Below are 19,807 nucleotides of genomic sequence, written 5' to 3' on the forward strand. Positions count from 1 at the left end.
CCCCCCCCCCCCCCCCCCCCCGCTGTTGAGATGTCAGGTTTGGTCTACACACCTGCCTTCTGCACAAAGCTGTGAGGTCCCAGAGAGCAGGGGTGGGCCCGATTCCAGTCCTCAGCCGGCCTGGGGCCTGGCTCAGTACTGGTCGGTCGTGGAGCCCTTTGTAGCTGGCTACCGAATGATCCTACCAGCCCCTTCCCCCAGCACCTGCCTGGGAGCAGATGCGGTAAATCCTCAGAAAAACCCTATCCTGTTAGTGTCCCCATTTTACAGATGAGGAAACCGAGAGGCCTAGTCACTTGTCCGAGGTCTCAGAGGGAAGAAGGCAGGGGAGTCAGGATCTGAGCCTCGGAGTCCAGGCCACACTGCCTGGCAGAAGGGAGACACACATCATTGTGCAGGAGGCTGAGGGAGGGGGTATGGGGTGGACAGGGTGAGGCAGGCCAGTGGAGGGCAGCTCAGAGGGCAGGGGCTTGCTCCGGTCACATAGCTTGCCCCGTCCCTCCCCCTCCTCCCTCTTCTGCTTCCTTCCACTTCTCCCCCCACTCCTTCCTTGGCCCTCTCCCACTCTCTCCTGCCCTTAGAGATGCTGACTGGGCTCAGGCTGGAAGTGGAGGAGATGGCTCTGACGGCCCCGAGCCAGAGGCGCAAGCTCGAGGTGGTCCTGGAGGCCATCAACGGCAGCCTGCGGATGGNNAAGTGGAGCGTGGGAAGTAAGTGGGGCCTCGGCTGGGGCAGGGTCCTGGGAGGGCGGGGCGCCTGGGTCCCTTTGCACCGGTGACCTCTGTTCACCCAGCAGGTGTGCTCACCTGCCTCTGGTATGGGGACACCCGGGGGGCTTGGAAGAAGCACGGCCTCCTGTGCAAAGTCGTGCACCTGTTGGGAGCGAACAGCCCTACGCACTTCAGACCCCGGCGGTGTGGCTGCCACTGAGCACTCCACCGAGCGGCATGAATACGGTCAGCCAGGCAGCCCCTGTTTGAGTCCCAAGCACCACGAGCCCCCACCTATCTTGTCAGTTGGGTGATACCAGTCTCTTTTATTAATTGATATAAGTTATACCTGCAGGGCCGGCTTGTGAGAAACGAGCATGAGCAAAGCACCCAGACCCCCGCCCCAGCCCGTTAGCGGTTCAGTATGACGCTCCCGCCACGTGGAGCCCCGCATTCCTCCCATTTTCCAGATGAGAACACTGAGGCTGAAAGGGGTTCGGTACCTTCTCCAGGGCTGGGGGTGATGATGGAGGAGTTTTTGTTGGGTCTTATGCCACCGCCTTGACCACTTTGTTTAAAGACTCTCTTTCAAAGACTGATATGCGTAGCGTTGGCCCTGAATTAAGTCACACTCATCTGAATCCAGCAGTTTCTCTGGCCGGGGCCCCACTGTAGGGCATTGAGTTGCTCATAACTGTCAACAGGGACTGTCTCTGTGTCTGAAGCCCCATCCACACTGTGGCTTGTGCCCGTGAGCTGCATTCGCAGAGTAGGGTGACGAGGGCAAAGGGTGACTGTTTTGGGTTCAGAATGAATGTCTCCGGACCTCTGGCTTCCAGAAGGCTGGACGCAGAGCTCCTTGGTCTTTAGAGGGTGGTTGTGACAAGGAGACCTCCATGGGGCCCCGGTTTGGGCAGCCCCTCGGCTCTGACCTGTGCCCCCTCCCCTCCCAGCCATCTTTAGCAAGGACCTACTGGCCACCTTGCATCTGCTCGTGGCCCTGGCCAAGCACTTCCAGCCTGACCTGCCCCTCCCGGCCAACGTCCAGGTGGAGGTGATCACCATGGAGGTACGAGGCTGGGCCCCAGGGGACCCCTGTATGTAGGCTGAGCATTTTGGGTCCACATCACCATACCCTGGATTGGGGAGTGCTGCATGGGAGGGGCTGACCCTCCCTCAAGACAGATCGCATCCCTCCAGGACAGCCGTGGGGGCAGGGCTGGAGCTGGGGGTGGGAGATGCCGAGAGTCCAGGGGGGCCATAAGGAGGTCTGCGGGCTGGCCAGTCCCACTTATCTCAGCAGATAGCATCTGCCAGGGGGTGTTAGGAAGGTCCTGCCTGTGGCAACCACGTCACATAGGCTATAAGTGGTCATCTGTTCGTGGCCTTTTGGGAGCATTACAGCCTTGGCCCATATCGCTGCAGTGTTGTCCCGTGTTCAGTACTGATGGCTGTGACCGTGCAAGGGAGCCTTCCTGGGTTTCTCCACCTGCAGGCCCCCTTACTCTAGCATACTCACAGCTGGTGCTGAGGTTCACGCTCCCGGAGCCCACGGCTTCTCCCTCAGCAGACTTGGAGCACCCCAAAAGGGGCCCCCATCTGCCCCTGCTCCCCATTACTCCCTCCCGCAAGCTCTGAGTACCTGGTGAGCAATGGGGCTTCCTGTCTAGGAGCTTACCTTTCACTCAGGTGAAATCATTCTTACTTTTTTCAAAACCATTGATTAAAATTCTCTACTAAGTAGTGTCATGACTTTGTTTATACTTCTTATATAAATCAGAGGTGATTGTATTCCTTCAGTCCTTTGCTTATTCATTCACTTATCCATCCATCCACCCATCTATCATTCACCATCCATCCATCCATCCATCATCCACCCATCCATTCATCCATCCATTCACCATCCATCATCCCTTATCCACCCATCCATCATCCATCCATTCATCCATCCATCAGCCACCCATCCATCACCCATCCATCCATCCATCCATTCACACATCCATCCATCCATCCATCCATCCATCCATCCATCCATCCGTTTACCCATCTGTCTATCTATCTATCATCTGTCCGTCTGTCCATCCATCCATCCATCTGTTCATCCTGGTCATCATTCATTCATTATTCAGATCAACTCATGTTTATTGACTCCCTGTGAGCCAGGCACTGGGTGAAACTCTGGGGATACCTAGGGAACAAGACAGACATTGTTCTCATCCTTGTGGGGCTCAAGGCTCATGAGAAAGAAAGACAGCTGAGCCGGGCCACAGTGATGAGAGCTGTCCAGGAACCACCCTGAGGAGGGGACGAGGTAGAGTGAGCTGGTTCTTTGGGGCTGCTCTGGCCACTACAGTCTTTTAGTGGCCGACATGGGTCTCTGAGTTTTCTGGGCTTACTCAATTTCTTCCCCTTTTTTCTTTTTTAGAGCACCAAAAGTGGTCTGAAGTCAGAGAAGTCAGTGGAACAGCTCACTGAATGCAGGTGAGGGAAGAACCAGGGCCCACGGCAGAGGCCAGCCTATGTTTCTCAGGGAATGGGCAGTGGGGCCTGGGGCCGGGGTCTGATCTACCTGACCTTTGTGGGAGGGGCCTCACATCTCCCTAGCTTCCTCTCAGCCCCCAGAGGGCCTTGCTGACCCCTCAGCCCTGCTGGGAGCCCTTCCACCTTGCCGGGCCTCACAGGGCACGGCCCTTTAGGGGCTGTTAGGCGTGCCCACCCCTGCCAGCTCATTTCGCCCTCTGCACAACCCAACAAAATGGGCAGAGTTGGGGCTAGAAAAGGGGCTGTGGCTCCCAGTCCTGAGGTCACACCACAGCCATTGTGGACCAGGAAGAATCCAGAACTGGGGTCAGAGGACCCCGAAGCCATGTTGGGTCCCCTGTGCCTGGTGCCCACGCGCTGGCCATGGGTGAGGGAGTCATCGGTGGCAGGGAGATGCTGCAGACGGGCACAGACGTTGTAACAGGATGACAGAACCCCGCTGGCCTCCCAGTGCCCGGACACAAGAGCACCAAACACGCCCTCATACTACCACCATTTACTGAGCGCCTCCTGCGTGCGGGGCGGGAGGCCCTGTCCTTGGGTGCCCATGTCAGCCTGCTGTTTACCTTCTGTTTGGGCGAGCAGGATGCCCGGCCAATGAGCTCTTCCCTCGGCCCTCCTGGAGGTAAAGGCTCTCCCAGGCAGCGCCGGCCAGGTCTGTCGGGCTTGGTCTGAGAGCGGGCCACTCGAAGGAAGTGGTAGGTTTCTTTTCTCACCTAACATTTGCTGAGGGCCCACTATGTGCAGGGTGAGCCCCTGTGACCCATTTGACCCTCACAGAGCCCAGCTAGGGGGTCAGGTCTCTAGCTCACAGGCTTGGCACGCAGCCCCACCTGGGCTTAGCCCCCCCCTTGGTGGTATATGAGCTGTGTGACCTTGGACAAGTCACCTCCCACCGTGTGGAGCCTCCAGTCTTCTGAAAAATGGAGACCCGTTCCTACCTCTTGGGCTGTTGTGAAGGCCTTCCCCCACCTGGACTCCCTCCGACCCTGGGGTCCCTCCAGTCTATGGCTCCTGTGGGGAGTGGGAGGCACTTAAACCAAAGGAAAGTTGATGACCGGTGTCCGCTGTGACCCAAGCATGTGTGCCGAGCAGGGCAAAGGTCAGGAGGAGGCAGACCTTTGCTGGCCCCTCAGGCCAGGGGGTCCGGTGCACACGCAGGCCCATTTAACTTTCCCCAGGGCAGCCCGGGAAGAAGCCGTGCTCCCCTCTGACTCAGTGAGGCTGAGGGACCTCCCAGTCACCCAGTTGCTCAGCGGCCCTGACCCGGCCCCTCCTCCGAAGCCGAAGCTTTAGGGTCTGGAGATGAGTCTGGGGAAGCTGAGTGGGAAGGTGTCGTCTGTTCATGATGCTACATTCCTCCCCGCGTGCGGTCCTACAATCACCCTTCTCTGCCCCTTTATGAACTCGGAACTCCGCGAGGGCTCGGGGCCGTCTCGCCCTCCGGCACCCTGGCTCGTGCTGATGAGCTCCGGGTCTCTGCTTCAGGCTGCCGGCTCCGCCCTGCACGGCCCAGTCTGCTGCTGAGGGCTGCGGTCACGGGGGCCACCTGGCTCTCCTGGGACCGCCTGTCCTGCTTTGGGCCCAGAACCTTGCTTCTAAGGGGTGGGGCTGGCATGGAAAATTTAACACAAAGTCAAAGGAAAACGATCAAAACAAGAAACACAGAGTGAAAAAAGCCAGACCCGGAGGAGTATGTCCTGTGTGATTTCACCGCCCCGGACTCCCAGGACAGGCAAGACGCACGGTGGGAGGGGTCAGAGCAGTGGGACTCCTGGCTGGCGGGTCACAGGGCAGCAGGGGAGCACGGGGGGCTTCGAGGAAGGGTCTCTATCTTGTTGGGGTACTGATCCCACAGGGCATACGTAAAAATGCACCTGCGATAAACTTCCAGTCTGTGTGTCTGGTCGCACGTGTAACGCCTCCCGCCCCAACTAAAATGACAACCACAGAAATGACAAAACCCAGACGTAACCGGGTGTGGAAACCTCCAGAGAAGGGGACGGGCCTCTTTCTGGCCGTTGGCGCTGCACAAGGCCCTCCCTGCCTGCTCACGAAGCCACCAGGGAAGGAGCCCACCAGCCTCGTTGTCAACTCTGCCCGTGCCAAGTCTTGTCATGTGAAGAGACTGTAGGTCTGAAGACAGTGATTTTTTTTTTAACCATTTCTTTGCCTTTTTCCCCCTACAATTTCCCTTTAGCACAGACAAGGACCAGCCTACGAGTGAGTACTATTGTCACTTTGAGGACATCTTTTCCTCTCGGGTGCGTGTTGAAACAGACGTGGTGATGAGGGGTGACTTGCTGGGCGTTCTCACGCCCTTTGCGCCCTGCTGTGTGTACCTCGAGCCTTCTTCTGGTCCGTTTGTCCCATCTGTCAGTCCGTCCATGGACCCAGCCATTTCCTCTCCTGATATTGCTCATGGGGGGGGGGAGATTTATAATCCCCCCTGGCGGCCGGTGGAGCTGTTGTTACACACATGCGGGCTCCGGAGCCACACGGCCTGGGTTCGAACTCTGATACTTCCTCTCAGCGGCCGTGTGAACTTGGGCAAGTGTCCTAGCCTGTCTGAGCCTCAGCTTTCTCATCTGCCAAGTGGGATTAATAACGGCACCCACATCTTAGGCTGGTGATGGGGGTTGAAAGAATGTGCGAATGCGCTCAGCCCCGTGGGTGCCTCATCGTGGCTGGTCTGTGATGTGGCTGCTGCTTTCGTGACAGACCTCTTCACCCACCGACTGATTGGTCCAGCCATTCCTTCTTTCATTCATTCATTCTTTTTTTTTTTTTGAATTGTTTATTTTAGTTTTCTTTTTTTTTTTTGGTATTGATATGAACATGTGGATTTTTTTTTTTTTTAGAGAGAGAGGGAGGAAGCAGAGGGAGAGGGACAGAGAGAATCTTAAGCAGACTCCACACCTAGTGCGGAACCCCGTGTGGGGCTTGATCTCATAACCCCGAGATCATGGCCTGAGCTGAAATCAGGAGTCGGATGCTTAATTGACGGAGCCACCCAGGCGCCCCAGGACTCGTGCATGTTTTATTTCTTCCATAGGTTTTAATCAGTGCAGTACTTTTTCTTTTTGATGTAGACGTTGTACCTTTTATAGCCAATGAGGATCCTTTTTTGGGAAGATTTTGTTTATTTGTCAGAGAGACAGAGACAGAGGGCACAAGCAGGGGGAGCGGCAGGCAGAGGGAGAAGCAGACTCCCCGCTGAGCAAGGAGCCCGACGCGGGACTCGATCCCAAGATCCTGGGATCATGAACTGAGCCAAAGGCAGATGCTTAACCGACTGAGCCACCCAGGCGCCCCTCATTCATTCACTCTGCAGTCGGTTGGCCTGGTCGGCTGTTCATCTAACCATCCCCCCACCCACCAGTCCATCTATCCCCCCACCCACCAGTCCGTCCATCATCCTTCCATCCCAACACGATTTTCCTCCCTAAGCCCTCCCCACTTACAACACATTGCTGTGTGGGCAGGGGGTTCCATGAGGGGCACCCCACCTGTAGAGGTGGAAATAATGACCTGTGAGGTTGAGAACAGGCTGAGGGAGGATGTGTGGGGGAAGGAAGGAGAGGGGAGGTAGAGGGAGGCTGGCTGGTGTGTGTGTGTGTGTGTGTGTGTGTGTGTGTGTAGGGCGGCATGGGGATGGGGGTTGTTAGGGAGCAGAGCTTGTCAGGGGGCAGCAGGAGGGTGGGTCACGTGGTGAGGGGCAGGGACACAGAGCAGGACCTCCTCACAACCCTTTCCAGCACATTCATGCTGTTCTGGCTCCTGTCAACGGAGCACACGTTTGCCTTTCATTTCCTGGCTCTTTCAGGACACGATTCCCGTGAGCATGGGTCCAGGGCTCTGGAACAGCCCACTGGTGTTTCCACCATGTTTGTGGGTGCATTCGAAAGGGCACGATGCTCTCTGGTGCATCTTTCACCTTTCGCTAATGAGGGAACCGAGGCACAGAGAGGTGAAGTGACTTGCTCAGGGTCACACAGCCGCCGAGTGGCAGAGTCTGAAAGTCATTTCTGCTAGCCAGCTTGGGCATTCGGTGCCCGAGGACCAGTCTCCCCCAGGGAGATGCGTGGGCTGCAAATATTAGGAAGGCAGCTTGTGGGAAAAGGGCATTCGTCTGAGGACTCGGGTCTCTGAGGCGGGACCAGGGCCTGAGCTGCGAGCTGCCAAGATGCTTCTTTTGTTCCCGAGCCTCGCAGGCATGACTCAGCCGCTGAGGGTGCTGGCCTTTTGCACGATGCAGGCTCGATGTCCTCATTCTGCCAATCCAGAAATGCTGGGGAGAAGACGTATGGGCCGAGTGTCCGTGTGGGGCTGGCCACCTGTGGCCACCCCGCGGACCTGTGGGCGGAGCAGGGGACTGGGAGGACGTAGGGCAGCTTCCCGGGGAACGGGGTTGCGGCCGGGCGGACACGAGAGGCATCCACTACAGAAAGGACGACCATTATTGAAGCCCTACTGTGTGCCCAGCCGTGCCAAGTATGTTATGTGGCCCCAAATTTCATCTTTGCAACGACCCCATCTAGTAGGTATTATCAGCCCTACTTTGCAGATGAGGACACCCAGGCACAGAGAGGGGAGGCGGTCCCCCTGGGCCACACAGCCAGGAGAGCAGTGACCCAGACAGACCCAAGCCCTGTTTTTTAAATTCAAGAATCCGGAGGTGGAACTTCAGCTCCCTCTGGACTGGGGACCCTGAGAAACTTGTATGGAAATACAGTCCCTGTTTGGCACGAAGATAACAGCATGTAATGAGATGTTTATTGGATCTGTCTGCAGAGGACGTCTTTGATGAATTATTTAAGCTCGCTCCGGAGAAAGTGAACACGGTGAAAGAGGTGAGAGAGATCAAAGCTCCCAGTCGCCCTCCCGCCTGTCTGCCCTGAGTCCTGGGGGGTGAAGGGGAAGGAACAAGGCCCTCGCTCCTCCCCTACTGGGCTTCGGACGCCACGCAGGGGGCTTTCTGCCCCTCCCCTCCCCCCGAGCGGGAAGGTAGCAAACCTGAGCCCTGGGCCTAAGGTCTTTGTCCTTCCTCGGGTAGGCCATTGTGAACTTTGTCAACCAGAGGCTGGACCGCCTGGGCCTGTCTGTGGAGAACCTGGACACCCAGGTAGGGACTCAGCCATGGGGTGCAGGTGGGGAAGAGGGTCCTGTGGGGCCCTGGGACCTGGGACCCACCCCCTTCTGGCCCAGGATGTGTCGCCTCTCGGAACCTTGGGGTCCTCCTCTCCAGTGAAGGGGGGCTGTTACTGGGAGGCAGCCTTGCCAACCAAGGACACCGTGGGGATCTCGCGGGACAGGGACTGTGCGTTCCCCTATGCGGTTGGAGCTCCCCACGTGTGACTGCATTTGCTCATGGTGTCACATGCGAGGCGCTGTCTTAGAGCCATGCCTCTTTGGGCCCCCCGGTTGCCCAGCCCACCGTGGCTGACTTACACTGAGTCCGTGGGGGCAGGGGCGGAATCTTACCAGTCAGCCTTCCGCAGGGGGCCACGGCCTTCCACGAGGATACCATGCACCTGTAGTGTTCCCTCAGCACAGAGGGGAACAGAGAAGCTGAGAGGCTAGTTGTCAGCCCAGGGCCTTCAGGGGCGATGGAGCCTGCTGGCCACTGGACTCCTCACCCGGCCGCATAGGCATTGGCATAGGAGCTGGGCCACCTGGTTTCCATCCATGCAGCGTGGTGGCCGTGGGGGAGGGAGGTGGAAGGCAGGTCTGGTCCCCGGTGGGCCAAAGGGCTTATGGCGATCTTAGCCAGAGCTGATGACTTCTCAGACACACCCTGACATTAGCCAGCGAGGAGCGGGGTGCCGGGTATCTGAGGCCAATAAAGCCCTCACTGTCCCCGCGAGCGGGGGGGGGGGGCAGATACTACTCCATTTTACAGATGAAGACACTAAGACACAGAGATGTCGATGAACTCATGCAAGGTCACCCAGTGACAGAGCAGAGGACCTGGAATTTGAGTCCGGGGTGCTGGGGCCACAGTTGGTGCACATCAGCACGTCCCATGGTGGCCCCAGGAGAAGCCCGTGTGTGATGCAGTTCGGTGACGTGGCGGGTTAGCCACGTTGTGGACCTGATGGGTACCGGATGGCCACGTGTGGCCCCTGGGCTTCAAGGACACCTCCTTCACATTATCTATGTGGCCTGGCGTTGGACTTCTCTGAACCTCAGTCTCCTCTTCTTTTAAAATGAGTTTAAGGAGACCAGCCTCATAGAATTGGGAGCGACGAATAAGATGAGGAGTCTCCGGTGTTTACATAGGACGCGGTACACCGCAGACATGCCATAAACGCTAAATTTGGGGTTTTATTACATTTTATGTGGGTACATGCAGGATGATCCTGGAGGTCCCCATTTTACTTGCTTCTCATCATTCTCTCTCCCTTGGTGAAGGAATGGCGTTTGGAAAATAGTGATATGTGGGAGGACCGTATTTAGAGACGGTCGGATGAGGGGAGAAGTTGAGGTCCCTGGTATTTCGGGGGTATTACCGGGGAATATCAGCAGAAAAGATTTCAGGCCGATCTCATAACGTCGGAACAGACCTAATAGGAGGAAATTCTATTAAGGACTTGGAGTGGTGGCTTTCCCTCCAGTATCCAGTCTTGTGTTCCGTATCTTTGAAGAGATGGAGTAGGGTTGTACCGGCGTACGATACGCCGGCGGGCAGCGGCTTTATCTCTGAGCAGACCGGACAGGCAGAGATGCTAATGTGGAACCAGCAGAATGAGCCCCGTGTGCTGTTCACCTCTCCGCAGGAATAATTTTGCGCTCAACTCTGTTTTCTCCTGTGCAACAACGGTATATGGTTGAAAAAGCCATATTCGGCTATTACACAGATAACGTAGAAAGAGCTTATTTTATCGAGCGTGTGCTCTGTGCCAGGCAGCCAGCGACTGCTCCCAGCCTGCCGCCGATGTTTGCAACACACGGCAAGGTCGGGGAGGCCGTCCTCAAGTCTCACAAGGGCAGCTGACGCTCAGAGAGGTGTGAGCCTTCCGCGGCGCCGCATGGCCACGGGGGGGTGGGGGCAGAGCGGGAGCCCTGGGCTGTCTGCCTCCAATGCTCCCCTCCGCAGTTCGCAGATGGGGTCTTCTTACTTTTGCTGATTGGACAACTGGAAGGCTTCTTCCTGCACCTGAAGGAATTCTACATCACGCCCGCCTCTCCTGCAGAAATGGTAAGTTTCCCGGAGGTTTCCTTGCTGGTCTGCTCCTGAATGGACAGACTTCTGGAGCTGGCAATTCCGGTCTCCTTGTTCGCTTCCAAGTGAAGTGAAGAGTGGGGGGAGTTTGTTTGGTTGTCCATATATCTACCCATCCATATCTACCCAATTCATCTGCCCATTCACCTGCCTGCGCATCCATTCATCGGTCTATCTACTCATCTACCCATCCGTCCGTCCATCCGTCCGTCCGTCCGTCCGTCCGTCCATCCATCCGTCCGTCCGTCCATCCATCCATCCGTCCATCCATCCTTTCATCCATCCACCCTCACACCTATCAGCTGACTTGCCTATTTGCCCATCCACCCAGTTCATCCATCCATTCACCTGCCTGCCCATCCAACCATCACCCACTTATCTGTCCATCCATCCATCCGTCCGTCCGTCCACCTGTCCAGCCCCCCTCTGCCCCTGCACCTGATCCTTCATTTCTTGAGATCCTGCTTGGAGTCAGGCTGTGTCATGTGGGCCATAAAGACAATCCCACACAGCTCCTGGTTTTGAGGGCCTCTCAGTCTATACCCGCTGTACTCTCCGTGATGTATGCTTCCCCAGGGCCACGGTGAAGTGTGTTGGTTCAGGATGCGTGGGTCAATTGGGGACCCGAAGGAGGGAGCGGTTGCTGTGATCTGAAGGAGTCAGGAAGGGCGTGGTGGAGGAGGTGACACGTGTTGTCGATCAGATCAGCATTTGGTTTGCTGAGGGAGGGCACCCGAGGGCAGGGAACAGCATCAGCCAAGGCTCAGGTGCGGACAGAAGCACGGAAATCTCAGGGTGGCGTCCCCCTGCAGTCTGCGGCGCTGCAGGGGTGGGGCGGGGCACGGCAGGGGTCCAGCCTCGCAGGAGTCAGGAGTCCCCGGTGGCCCCTGCAGGCTGGCAGGCCGCTTGGGGGACTGCTGCACCACGGCAGATGGGAGGGTGTGTGTCCTGACCCGGGGAAGCGGGGGAGAGGACGGCAGTGCTGGCGGCAGTGACTGGTGTGCCCGCGTCCCCACGCACAGCCTCCCTGGCCATCCCGCGGGGTGCCCCCGTGCTAGCTCCTCGCGCTCTCCCCCCTCGGGGCTCGTGCACAGACGTCCCCTGCCGGGAAGGCCCCTTCCACAAGCCACATCGACCTGCCAGTGAGGGCAGGGGACTCTCCCTGGTCTGCAGTTGAGGGCAGCCCCGTCCCCTGGCATCTCGCCCCAGGTCAGGGCACACATGCAGAGGAACGAGCAGCCCCGGTCTGGTCCCTGCTCACCACCAGCTCGTGGCCCGCACCTCAGGCTTCTCTGTCTTGCCCGTGGGCTCACAATCCCTGCCCTGCCCACTTCTCAGGCCACACAGGTGGAGTCTGGAGGGTCACGGAGGGGAAGCATCGAGGGCGGGTGGTCCCTGGGGCCCCTGGCCTGCTCGGGACCATCTAGGAGTCTTCGTGGGCCTCAGTCCTACCAGAGGGGATGCCAGAGGGGTGGCTGAGATGGGCTGGAGCACTGGGCAGGTGGCGGCCTGCCCAGGACCCCAGGTGGCCTGCTTAGCTCTGTCCACACCAGGGTCCCCATGGCCCGTGCAGCCTCAACCCAGGGCGGGAGGCACCCCCTTTATTTTTCCACAGCAGTGGTTCCTTCTACAGAGCAGGACCACTAAGCAGGGCTGAGGGCCAGTTGCCAGGGCCAGCCTTGGGGCCATCTGGGAAAAGGAAAGATGTCTGTCCCCTTTCGCCTGCCTGTGTCCCTGGGGAGGGTGAAGGCCGAGGTCCTGGGGATGGATCAGACCTGCCTGTGGGGTGTGAGGCTCTGTCCTGGCTTGGCCCCCACCCCAGCCCCCGCATCCAGGGGCCCTTCATCCACACCCTCCCCCACACATCCGCAGCCCTGTCTGTCCATGTCCTACTGACTCCTGGCCACAGCCTCACAGGCCTGGGCCTGCCGCTTCCCAGCAGGCAGGGGTGCTCTTGACCAGAAGATTGATTCAGGGCTCCGAGGCTCAAGAGCTTGGATCCGGGATATGGAGCAAAGAGGCTGGAGCCATGCAGTGTTTGTGTCTCCGGTGGTAGTAGCAGGGTCAACGGTCAATGCTCACTGGGCTCTTCTGAACTGTATCAGTCAGCTGTTGCCCGGAGATGCTGTGTAACAAACCACCTGGACAACAGGTGGCTTACTTAACACCCGTTATACCCACGGGTCTGCAGATGGGCTGAGTTTGGCCGGTCCAGGCGCGGCTGGGTTCAGCTGGGGTGGTGGAGCTTTGTGCCGCAGGGCTGCCAGCATCCTCCTGGGACCAGCAGCACACCCAGCATGGTCTTCCCGTGGGGCTGGCAGAGACACAGGCGACTAAGCGGAACACAGCTGGCGTGACATCACTTCCCGCTCATCCTGTCGGCCCAGGAGGCCCTGTGGCCTCGGTGCCCAGGCTTGCCCCACCTCCAAAGCCGGGGCCGCCTCCCCATTTCCTTCCTAGGGAGTCAGGGTGAGCCCTGCGCAAGACAGAGGAGTGTGAGCCTCTCCCCACCCAGGGAGGGGGCTGGTGCGAAGCTGGGCCACTGGGAGGGCTCGGGAGGCTCAGAGCCCAGCCAAGGCGGTGGTGCTGGCCCTCCAGCCAGAAGGCAGAACACGTAGGTCGGGGAGAAGGCCAGAGGATGGAACAGCATGGGCCACATGCAGGCCGGGGAGCCTGGGGAAGAGGCTCAGAACGGGGACCCAGAACAGCACAGATGTCCCCTCTTTGTTACTTGGGTATTGGGCTTCATCGGACTTCAAAGCCTCTGCCCAATATTCGGCACGCTTGCAAACTCCAGTTACAAGCCAGGGACAAGCTCTCTGACTCCCGATGTCCCTGGGCGCCGTGGGCCTGCTTTAGCCGCTGATTTTGAAACCAACTTCCCAATCTGCGCCATGTTACATACTGGGGGAGAGAAGCTGCCTCTTTGCTCAGACCCCAAGAATGAATTTTTGTAGCACGTTGTAGGCAATCTCAGCCACAGGAGCATAGTTGGATCAAAATGCCAAAGAGGTCATTAGCTGACGAGGGCGGGGCCGCACCATCTCCCCCCGGGGGGCACCCGAGGAATCATTATCTTGGCAGAGTGGCCCCTCGAAACTGAATGTCTCCTTATCAGACCTTCCTTGCCACTGGTGTTTATGCGAGACCGTCATTCCTTCCGGGAAGACGAGCGAGGGACAGAGGGAGGGAGGCGACCGTCTGGGCTCTGCGGAAATCAAAACCCCAGCACCGGAATCGTGGGCTTCCTCCCACATTCAATTATTTCTCCCCGGGAGGATTCGAGCGCACCCTCCTGGATTGCAACCTTCCCTCAGCTCCATGCAACGTGGTGGTTTTACTTTTATAATCTCAAGCCGTGCACAGAAGGGAGGTGACACCTCGCGGGGAGCGCACTGAGACATCTCTGGAGGCTGCAGCACTTCCCCGGGCTCAGGTCGAGCACAGGCCTGACACCCTGAAGCAAGTGTGATCATTTTTTACAGCGTCGGGAGGTGGTCCTCAAGGCCCCGACGCCATGAGGGCAGCGAGGGGGTCTGGTTTGGCCCCTGCTGCATGGCCAGCCCATACTAGATGCGCAATAAATAAATGTATTTTTTTTTAAGATTTTATGTATTTATTCGACAGAGATAGAGACAGCCAGCGAGAGAGGGAACACAAGCAGGGGGAGTGGGAGAGGAAGAAGCAGGCTCATAGCGGAAGAGCCTGATGTGGGGCTCGATCCCATAACGCAGGGATCACGCCCTGAGCTAAAGGCAGACGCTTAACCACTGTGCCACCCAGGCGCCCCAATAAATGTATTTTAAATAAGCAAATGGGCAAAGTGTTTCCGAAACACTGGTCCTACAAGGTGCTCCGTGACAAGTGCGTCCTGTGGTCAAATGGGAAACCCGCTTTAGACCTGCTTCACTCCACACTGGGCCACTGCCCCCAGGAGAAGGGCAGGGTTTTTTTATTGTGTTGAGGCCCAAGGGAGAAACTAGCCATGAATAGGGGAAACTCCGCTAACAGAGCGTGTGCTCTAAGCCAAGGACTGTCCGGGCTCCCTCAGGCTCCCACCCAGCACCCTGGATCAGGACATGGGGGGAATAGGGGAAACTCCACTAACAGAGCATGTGCTCTAAGCCAAGGGCTGTCCGGGCTCCCTCGGGCTCCTACCCAGCACCCTGGATCAGGACATGGGGGGAATAGGGGAAACTCCACTAACAGAGCATGTGCTCCGAGCCAAGGACTGTCCAGGCTCCCTCAGGCTCCCACGCAGCACCCTGGATCAGGACATGGGGGGAATAGGGGAAACTCCACTAACAGAGCATGTGCTCTGAGCCAAGGGCTGTCCGGGCTCCCTCGGGCTCCCATCCGGCACCCTGGATTAGGACACGGAGGAAATGGTGGTGACTGCACTCTGCAGGTGAGCAAGGTAGGCCGGGGGGTGCCCAGTGACTTGCTGGAAGTTACTCCATGACCGAGCAGGTATCTGAACCCACGTGCTCCTAGGCAGGGGCAGCTGCTCCAGCCTCCAGCCTGCGTTGCACGGACATTAGAGTGAGACAGACCTGGTTCTGCCACTTTCTGTCTTGTAAGCTCGGGTGAGCCCCCTTGGCCACTCTGCACCTTGCTTTCCTCAGCTGTTTCCGATGGGTCCTCTGTTGCCCACAGTGCTGGGGCTGCGTCAGAAAAGGCCAGGAGAAACCCGTGTTCTTTTCTCTGGCTAAGTCCCCTCACCCAGCAGGACTTACCTCTAGGTGTCCCCTCCACCAGGAAGCCTTCCTTGACCTCCAGACCAGATCCCCCTCTCCATAACAGCCTCCCCCACTAGAGATGGCCTCCTTGAAGCATGAGGGACATGAGTGATGGGTGGGCCTGGGACTTGGGAACCCAGGGCTGGGTTGGGACTAACATCTGGTGGGGTCTTGTCACAGCTGCACAACGTCACCCTGGCCCTGGAGCTGCTGAAGGATGAAGGTCTGCTTGACTACCCCATCAACCCCGAAGGTGAGCATGTGGTGCACGTGGGCGCTGCGGTGTCGGGGGACAGCCTATGTCGGGGTGTCCTCTTGCTCGGCATGGGGGCTTCCCATGACGGGGGTGCTGTGCCCATAGCTTCCGCCCACCCCGCTGTAGGAGGGGGCCTGGGGAGAGGACACAGGGGACTGGGGACCCTGGGGCAGGCAGTCCAGACAGATGAGACCTTGAGGAATTATGGGGGGGGGCACCGCAAGAGAGGTGCAGGGGAGGACTGGGTGGGTGGAGGAGGGGGGCAGGGCCATGTGATGGGTCCCGGGACTCAGGCCTAGGATGACCAGCCATCCTGTTTGACGCCGGGTTTAGCAGGGACATCCCATGTCCCAAGAAGCCCCTCGGTTCCGGGCGAAGTGGGACGGTGGTCACCCCGCTCCTCGCCCTGGCCGAGGACTGACCAGCTGTCCTGCTCTCCTCTGGCCCGCAGACATCGTGAACAAGGACGCCAAGAGCACGCTGCGGGTTCTCTACAGCTTGTTTCGAAAGCACAAGCTGAAAGAAAGCACAGACAGCAAGCCCCAGGGACCCCCAAATTAACTGTCACTGCCCCTAGAAGCTGCTTCTCAGAGCCTGCCTGCTGCACCAGCCGGAAGACCCAAGGGCTCCAGAGGGACCTGCGCCACCGTACAGCCAGCTGCCCCCTGCCTCCCGTGTGTCTGCGGCATGTCTGCCCCGCCCCCACCCCCATTCCCATGTCCATCTGAGTATCTCTGAATTCACGAGGCATGCATGGATCTGTTTTGAGCCAACCCCTGGCCTCACTCAGTTTATATTAACAAGTGTTATTTCTGGGAGGGATCTGGGGCCTGCAGTGTCCTGGGAGAGACGATTCAATCTGTGTGTGTATGAGCTCCCCCCCCAACCCCCACCCGGCACAGCTCCCCTTCCGCGCGGCCGGGCATGGAAGGTGCTCGGAGTCCCATCTCTGATGGCACCGGTGGGGGCAGCTGAGAGCCCAGTGATGCTGACCTTCACTGGGGCTCCAGGGCCTGACCTTGGGAGCAGAAAGGACTCTCGGGTGTCAGGGCAGATGGCCAGAGGCCCCCCCCCACCTCTCAGGGTGATGCACGTGGCTCCGAAAGCAAGCCCCTGAGCCCCTTGGGGAAGTTAAGTTCGTCCTTGCCAGAGGAACTGTGGCCCAGGCCCACCCCCACAAAGGTGGCAGAGAACCTTGCCCAGAAATCCCAAAGGAGAAATCCTTGTGGTCTCCCAGGCTGTCCCAGGGAGGGACCTTACTCTCTCTCTGGTGAGACTTGGCCCTTGCTGCCTATGTTTCTCAAAGACTAAGTCCCTGGAGGAGGGTTTACCGTGGCCGTCCCAGTAGCCGACGTGGGGCAGGGACCAGCCAGGACAAGGCACAGGGGGCGGGGGTCAGGGCTGGCAGGGGAGGGCTGAACTGGGCACCCGGGGGCTGCTGCTGGGCTTCTCCCCTACATTCCCAGCTCTGGGCCCCCATGGAGGACAGAGCCCGCTAGGTCTGGGGTTATCACAGTTTGACGGCCTTGGATTTGGGGAGGGGTTTTGCAGTAGGGGACTGGCCGGTGTGGGCCAGGCCATCTTTGCCGGGCCAGCTGGTGGAGCTTGGGAGGACGTTCTATAGGGAGTGACATCAAGAGCCCTTAGAGTCGGTGTCTGAGTGCGAGAAGGTCTCAAGTGGTCTTCCTTCCACTCCACCCCCGTCCACCTGCTCCCCTCCTATCCCGATTCACAGGCCATTAGGTTTAGAGGAGGTCATGAGGGTGGGGACCCCATGATGGGATTAGTGTCCTAGTAAGATGAAGAGACACCAGAGTTCTCTCTCTCTCTCTGCCACCTGAGGACATAGCAAGAAAGTGGCAGTTCACAAGCCACGAGGAGGGCTCTTCCCAGCCCTGAATCTGCGGGCACCTTGATCTTGGACGTCCAGCCTCCAGAACTGTGAGAGGTAAGTGTCTGTTGCTCAAGCCCCCGCCTGTGGTGTTTTGTTACACAGCAGCCGAAGCTGCCTGACCCAGATTCTCCGTACAATGAGTCATCAGCGAAGTAAGATGAAGGCCACAGAGCTACCCCTGCACGCCTCCTACGATGGCTAAATTGAAAAGTCCCACAATTCCAAGTGTGGGCAAGGCTGTGGAGCAGCTGGAATTCTCCTACAAGGCTGTGGGAATGCAGAACGGTGCGTTTACTTTGGAAGGGCGTTTGGCAGTTTCTTATAAACTGAAACACACACTCCCCATATGACCCAGCCATTTCACTGCTAGGTGTTTATCCAAGGAAAATGAAAACATATGTCTACACAAAGACTTACGTGTGAATAGCAGTACTAGTCACCAAAACCTCAGCCTGGGAAGAACGCACGGGTCCACACGCCGGCAAACGCATTACGGTGTGTTCATAGAGCGGGTTCTGCTCGGCATCGAGGAAAGGGGCGTGGAACCGAGCCGATGTGGAAGATGTCAGTAGCGCTGGGCAGACTGGAAGATTGGAGACACAGCAGGCTACGTACTGCTGGTACAGTTAATAAGAAATTCTAGAAAAGGCAAAACCACAGCAGTAGAGAGAGAGGAGTGTTCCCCAGGGCCGGGGGCTTGGGGACAGGGACTGACCGCAAAGAGACACAAGGGGAGCTTTGGAGGAGGTGGGAATGCTCTGCGTCATGATCGTTGGTGTGGGGGAAACATGACTATATGCACTCATCAAAACTCATCAAATCGTACACTTAAAATTGGGGAAATTGACCTTTTATAGATTATTCTTCAGTAAAGCTACAAACAACTGAAGGATTGAAATTTGCCGTCAGACCGAATAGGGGTGAGGTGTGTGTAAGGGAGGGAGCAAAGGCAGCCGAGCGGCCCTGATTCCTGCTTTCTCGGAACCTGGTATGAAGAAGACCAGGGCCGAGGGGGCAAGAGCAGAGGCCCAGGCCCGTTGAAATGCCTGCTGGAAGGCTCTGGAAGAGAGAAGAGGAGGGGAAGAGAGAGAGGCTCGGAGGAGGGAGGGGCTGACAGGTGCAGGGGGCCAGCTACAGACGAGGGGAAGGACAGGACACCTGGGAGGCAGGAGGGGTGGGGTGGGAGCAGACGGACAGGATGCTCCCCGCTGCCCCAGCAGCCGCCGTGGCCATGGGGAGCATCATCTGTGCCCCCTTAACGTCCGGAACATCTCCCGCTCTGAAACCTCCTTTGATATCAATACAGCGGGATATCTTTTCCGTCTTTCTACTTTCAAACTATCTGTGTCTCTGTATTTAAAGAGGGTTCCTTACAGACACAAATAGTCATATCTTTCTGACCAATCTGAATGCCTCTGCCTTTTAATCGCAGAACTCAATCAGTTTTTTTATTGTGGTAAAAGACACTCGATAAGCTGGCCATTTTGGCCATTTTAAGGTGTGTGGTGCAGTGGCATTGAGTCCCTTCGCGTTGCTATGTAACCGTCACCACCGTCCGTCCCCAGAATTCCCTCCATTTTGCCAAAGTGGAACTCTGTACCCCTTAGACAATAACTCTGCCCCCCCCCACACCTACCATCCTCCTTCCCGACCATGGGCACAGCTTCCCTTGGGGGGTCCACCCAACTCTCCATGCCCAAGTCAGAGCTCACCCTTCCCCTGTACTACCTCCTGACGCCCCATCTCTGGCCCCCAGGCCCCAGACCCATGGCTCATCTAGACCCCCCTCCCCCTTCCCCTTTCCCAGGGAACCAGTCCTGCCCTCTGCTTGCCTCTCAAGCTCACACCCTCCTCTCTTCCCTTCTGCCTGTGGGAAGGTCCAGGCTCTCACCCTCCATGAGGGGCCGGGATATGGTGACTCCCCAGCTGGGGTCTCTACTTTTCTCCCCTGTGACCTCAATTCCGCACCAACACTTGGGGTTTCTCTGCCCAGGGCATGGATCACATTAATGCCCTGCTCTAAACCCCCCTGGTCCCCAACTTCCCTCAGCGTCCGACATCCCGGGCCCTCCTGGCGTGCCAGCTTGGGGGTCTACCCCCTGCCCCACCCCAACCCTTCCCATCTGCTTTCAGCTCGGTGTCCAGGCCTTTCCCACGCTGCTGCCACCCCTGCCTGAGATGCCCCATCCCCCCATTCCAGGAGCTTAGCTTTCACAAAGGGACGATCCTTGAGGAGACGATGAGGGAGGGGGAGCCCGGGCCACACAGGGTGGATGCCTGGGGGTCCCGGCTGGCGCTGGGAGGCGGTGGAGGCAGTGGCTGTCACAGAGGAGACCAGGGAGGCGAACAGGCCAGACTCCCCGGCCCCCCACCCCCTCCACCCCGGGGAGTCTGACTCCTGCAGGGGTTGCGGGGGAAGTGGGAAGCAGGATGATGACAGTG

General features: G+C 58.1%; 1 protein-coding gene across 1 annotated transcript in view; it reads left to right on the top strand.

Annotated features, from left to right (window-relative positions):
* PARVG (parvin gamma) overlaps positions 1-16,244 on the top strand; it is a 22,424-nt gene extending 6,180 nt beyond the window's left edge. Inside the window, exons 5-13 of the mRNA XM_040637683.1 lie at positions 582-710; positions 1,664-1,779; positions 3,136-3,191; positions 5,452-5,474; positions 8,046-8,104; positions 8,308-8,376; positions 10,351-10,452; positions 15,396-15,468; positions 15,923-16,244. Coding sequence (XP_040493617.1) covers positions 582-710; positions 1,664-1,779; positions 3,136-3,191; positions 5,452-5,474; positions 8,046-8,104; positions 8,308-8,376; positions 10,351-10,452; positions 15,396-15,468; positions 15,923-16,032 — 737 coding nt within the window. The 3' untranslated portion in view covers positions 16,033-16,244. The remainder of the gene's footprint in view (positions 1-581; positions 711-1,663; positions 1,780-3,135; positions 3,192-5,451; positions 5,475-8,045; positions 8,105-8,307; positions 8,377-10,350; positions 10,453-15,395; positions 15,469-15,922) is intronic.
* The last annotated feature ends 3,563 nt before the right edge of the window (positions 16,245-19,807 follow it).

Source organism: Ursus maritimus, unplaced genomic scaffold (assembly GCF_017311325.1).
Source record: "Ursus maritimus isolate PB19 unplaced genomic scaffold, ASM1731132v1 scaffold_21, whole genome shotgun sequence".
Lineage (NCBI taxonomy): Eukaryota > Metazoa > Chordata > Mammalia > Carnivora > Ursidae > Ursus > Ursus maritimus.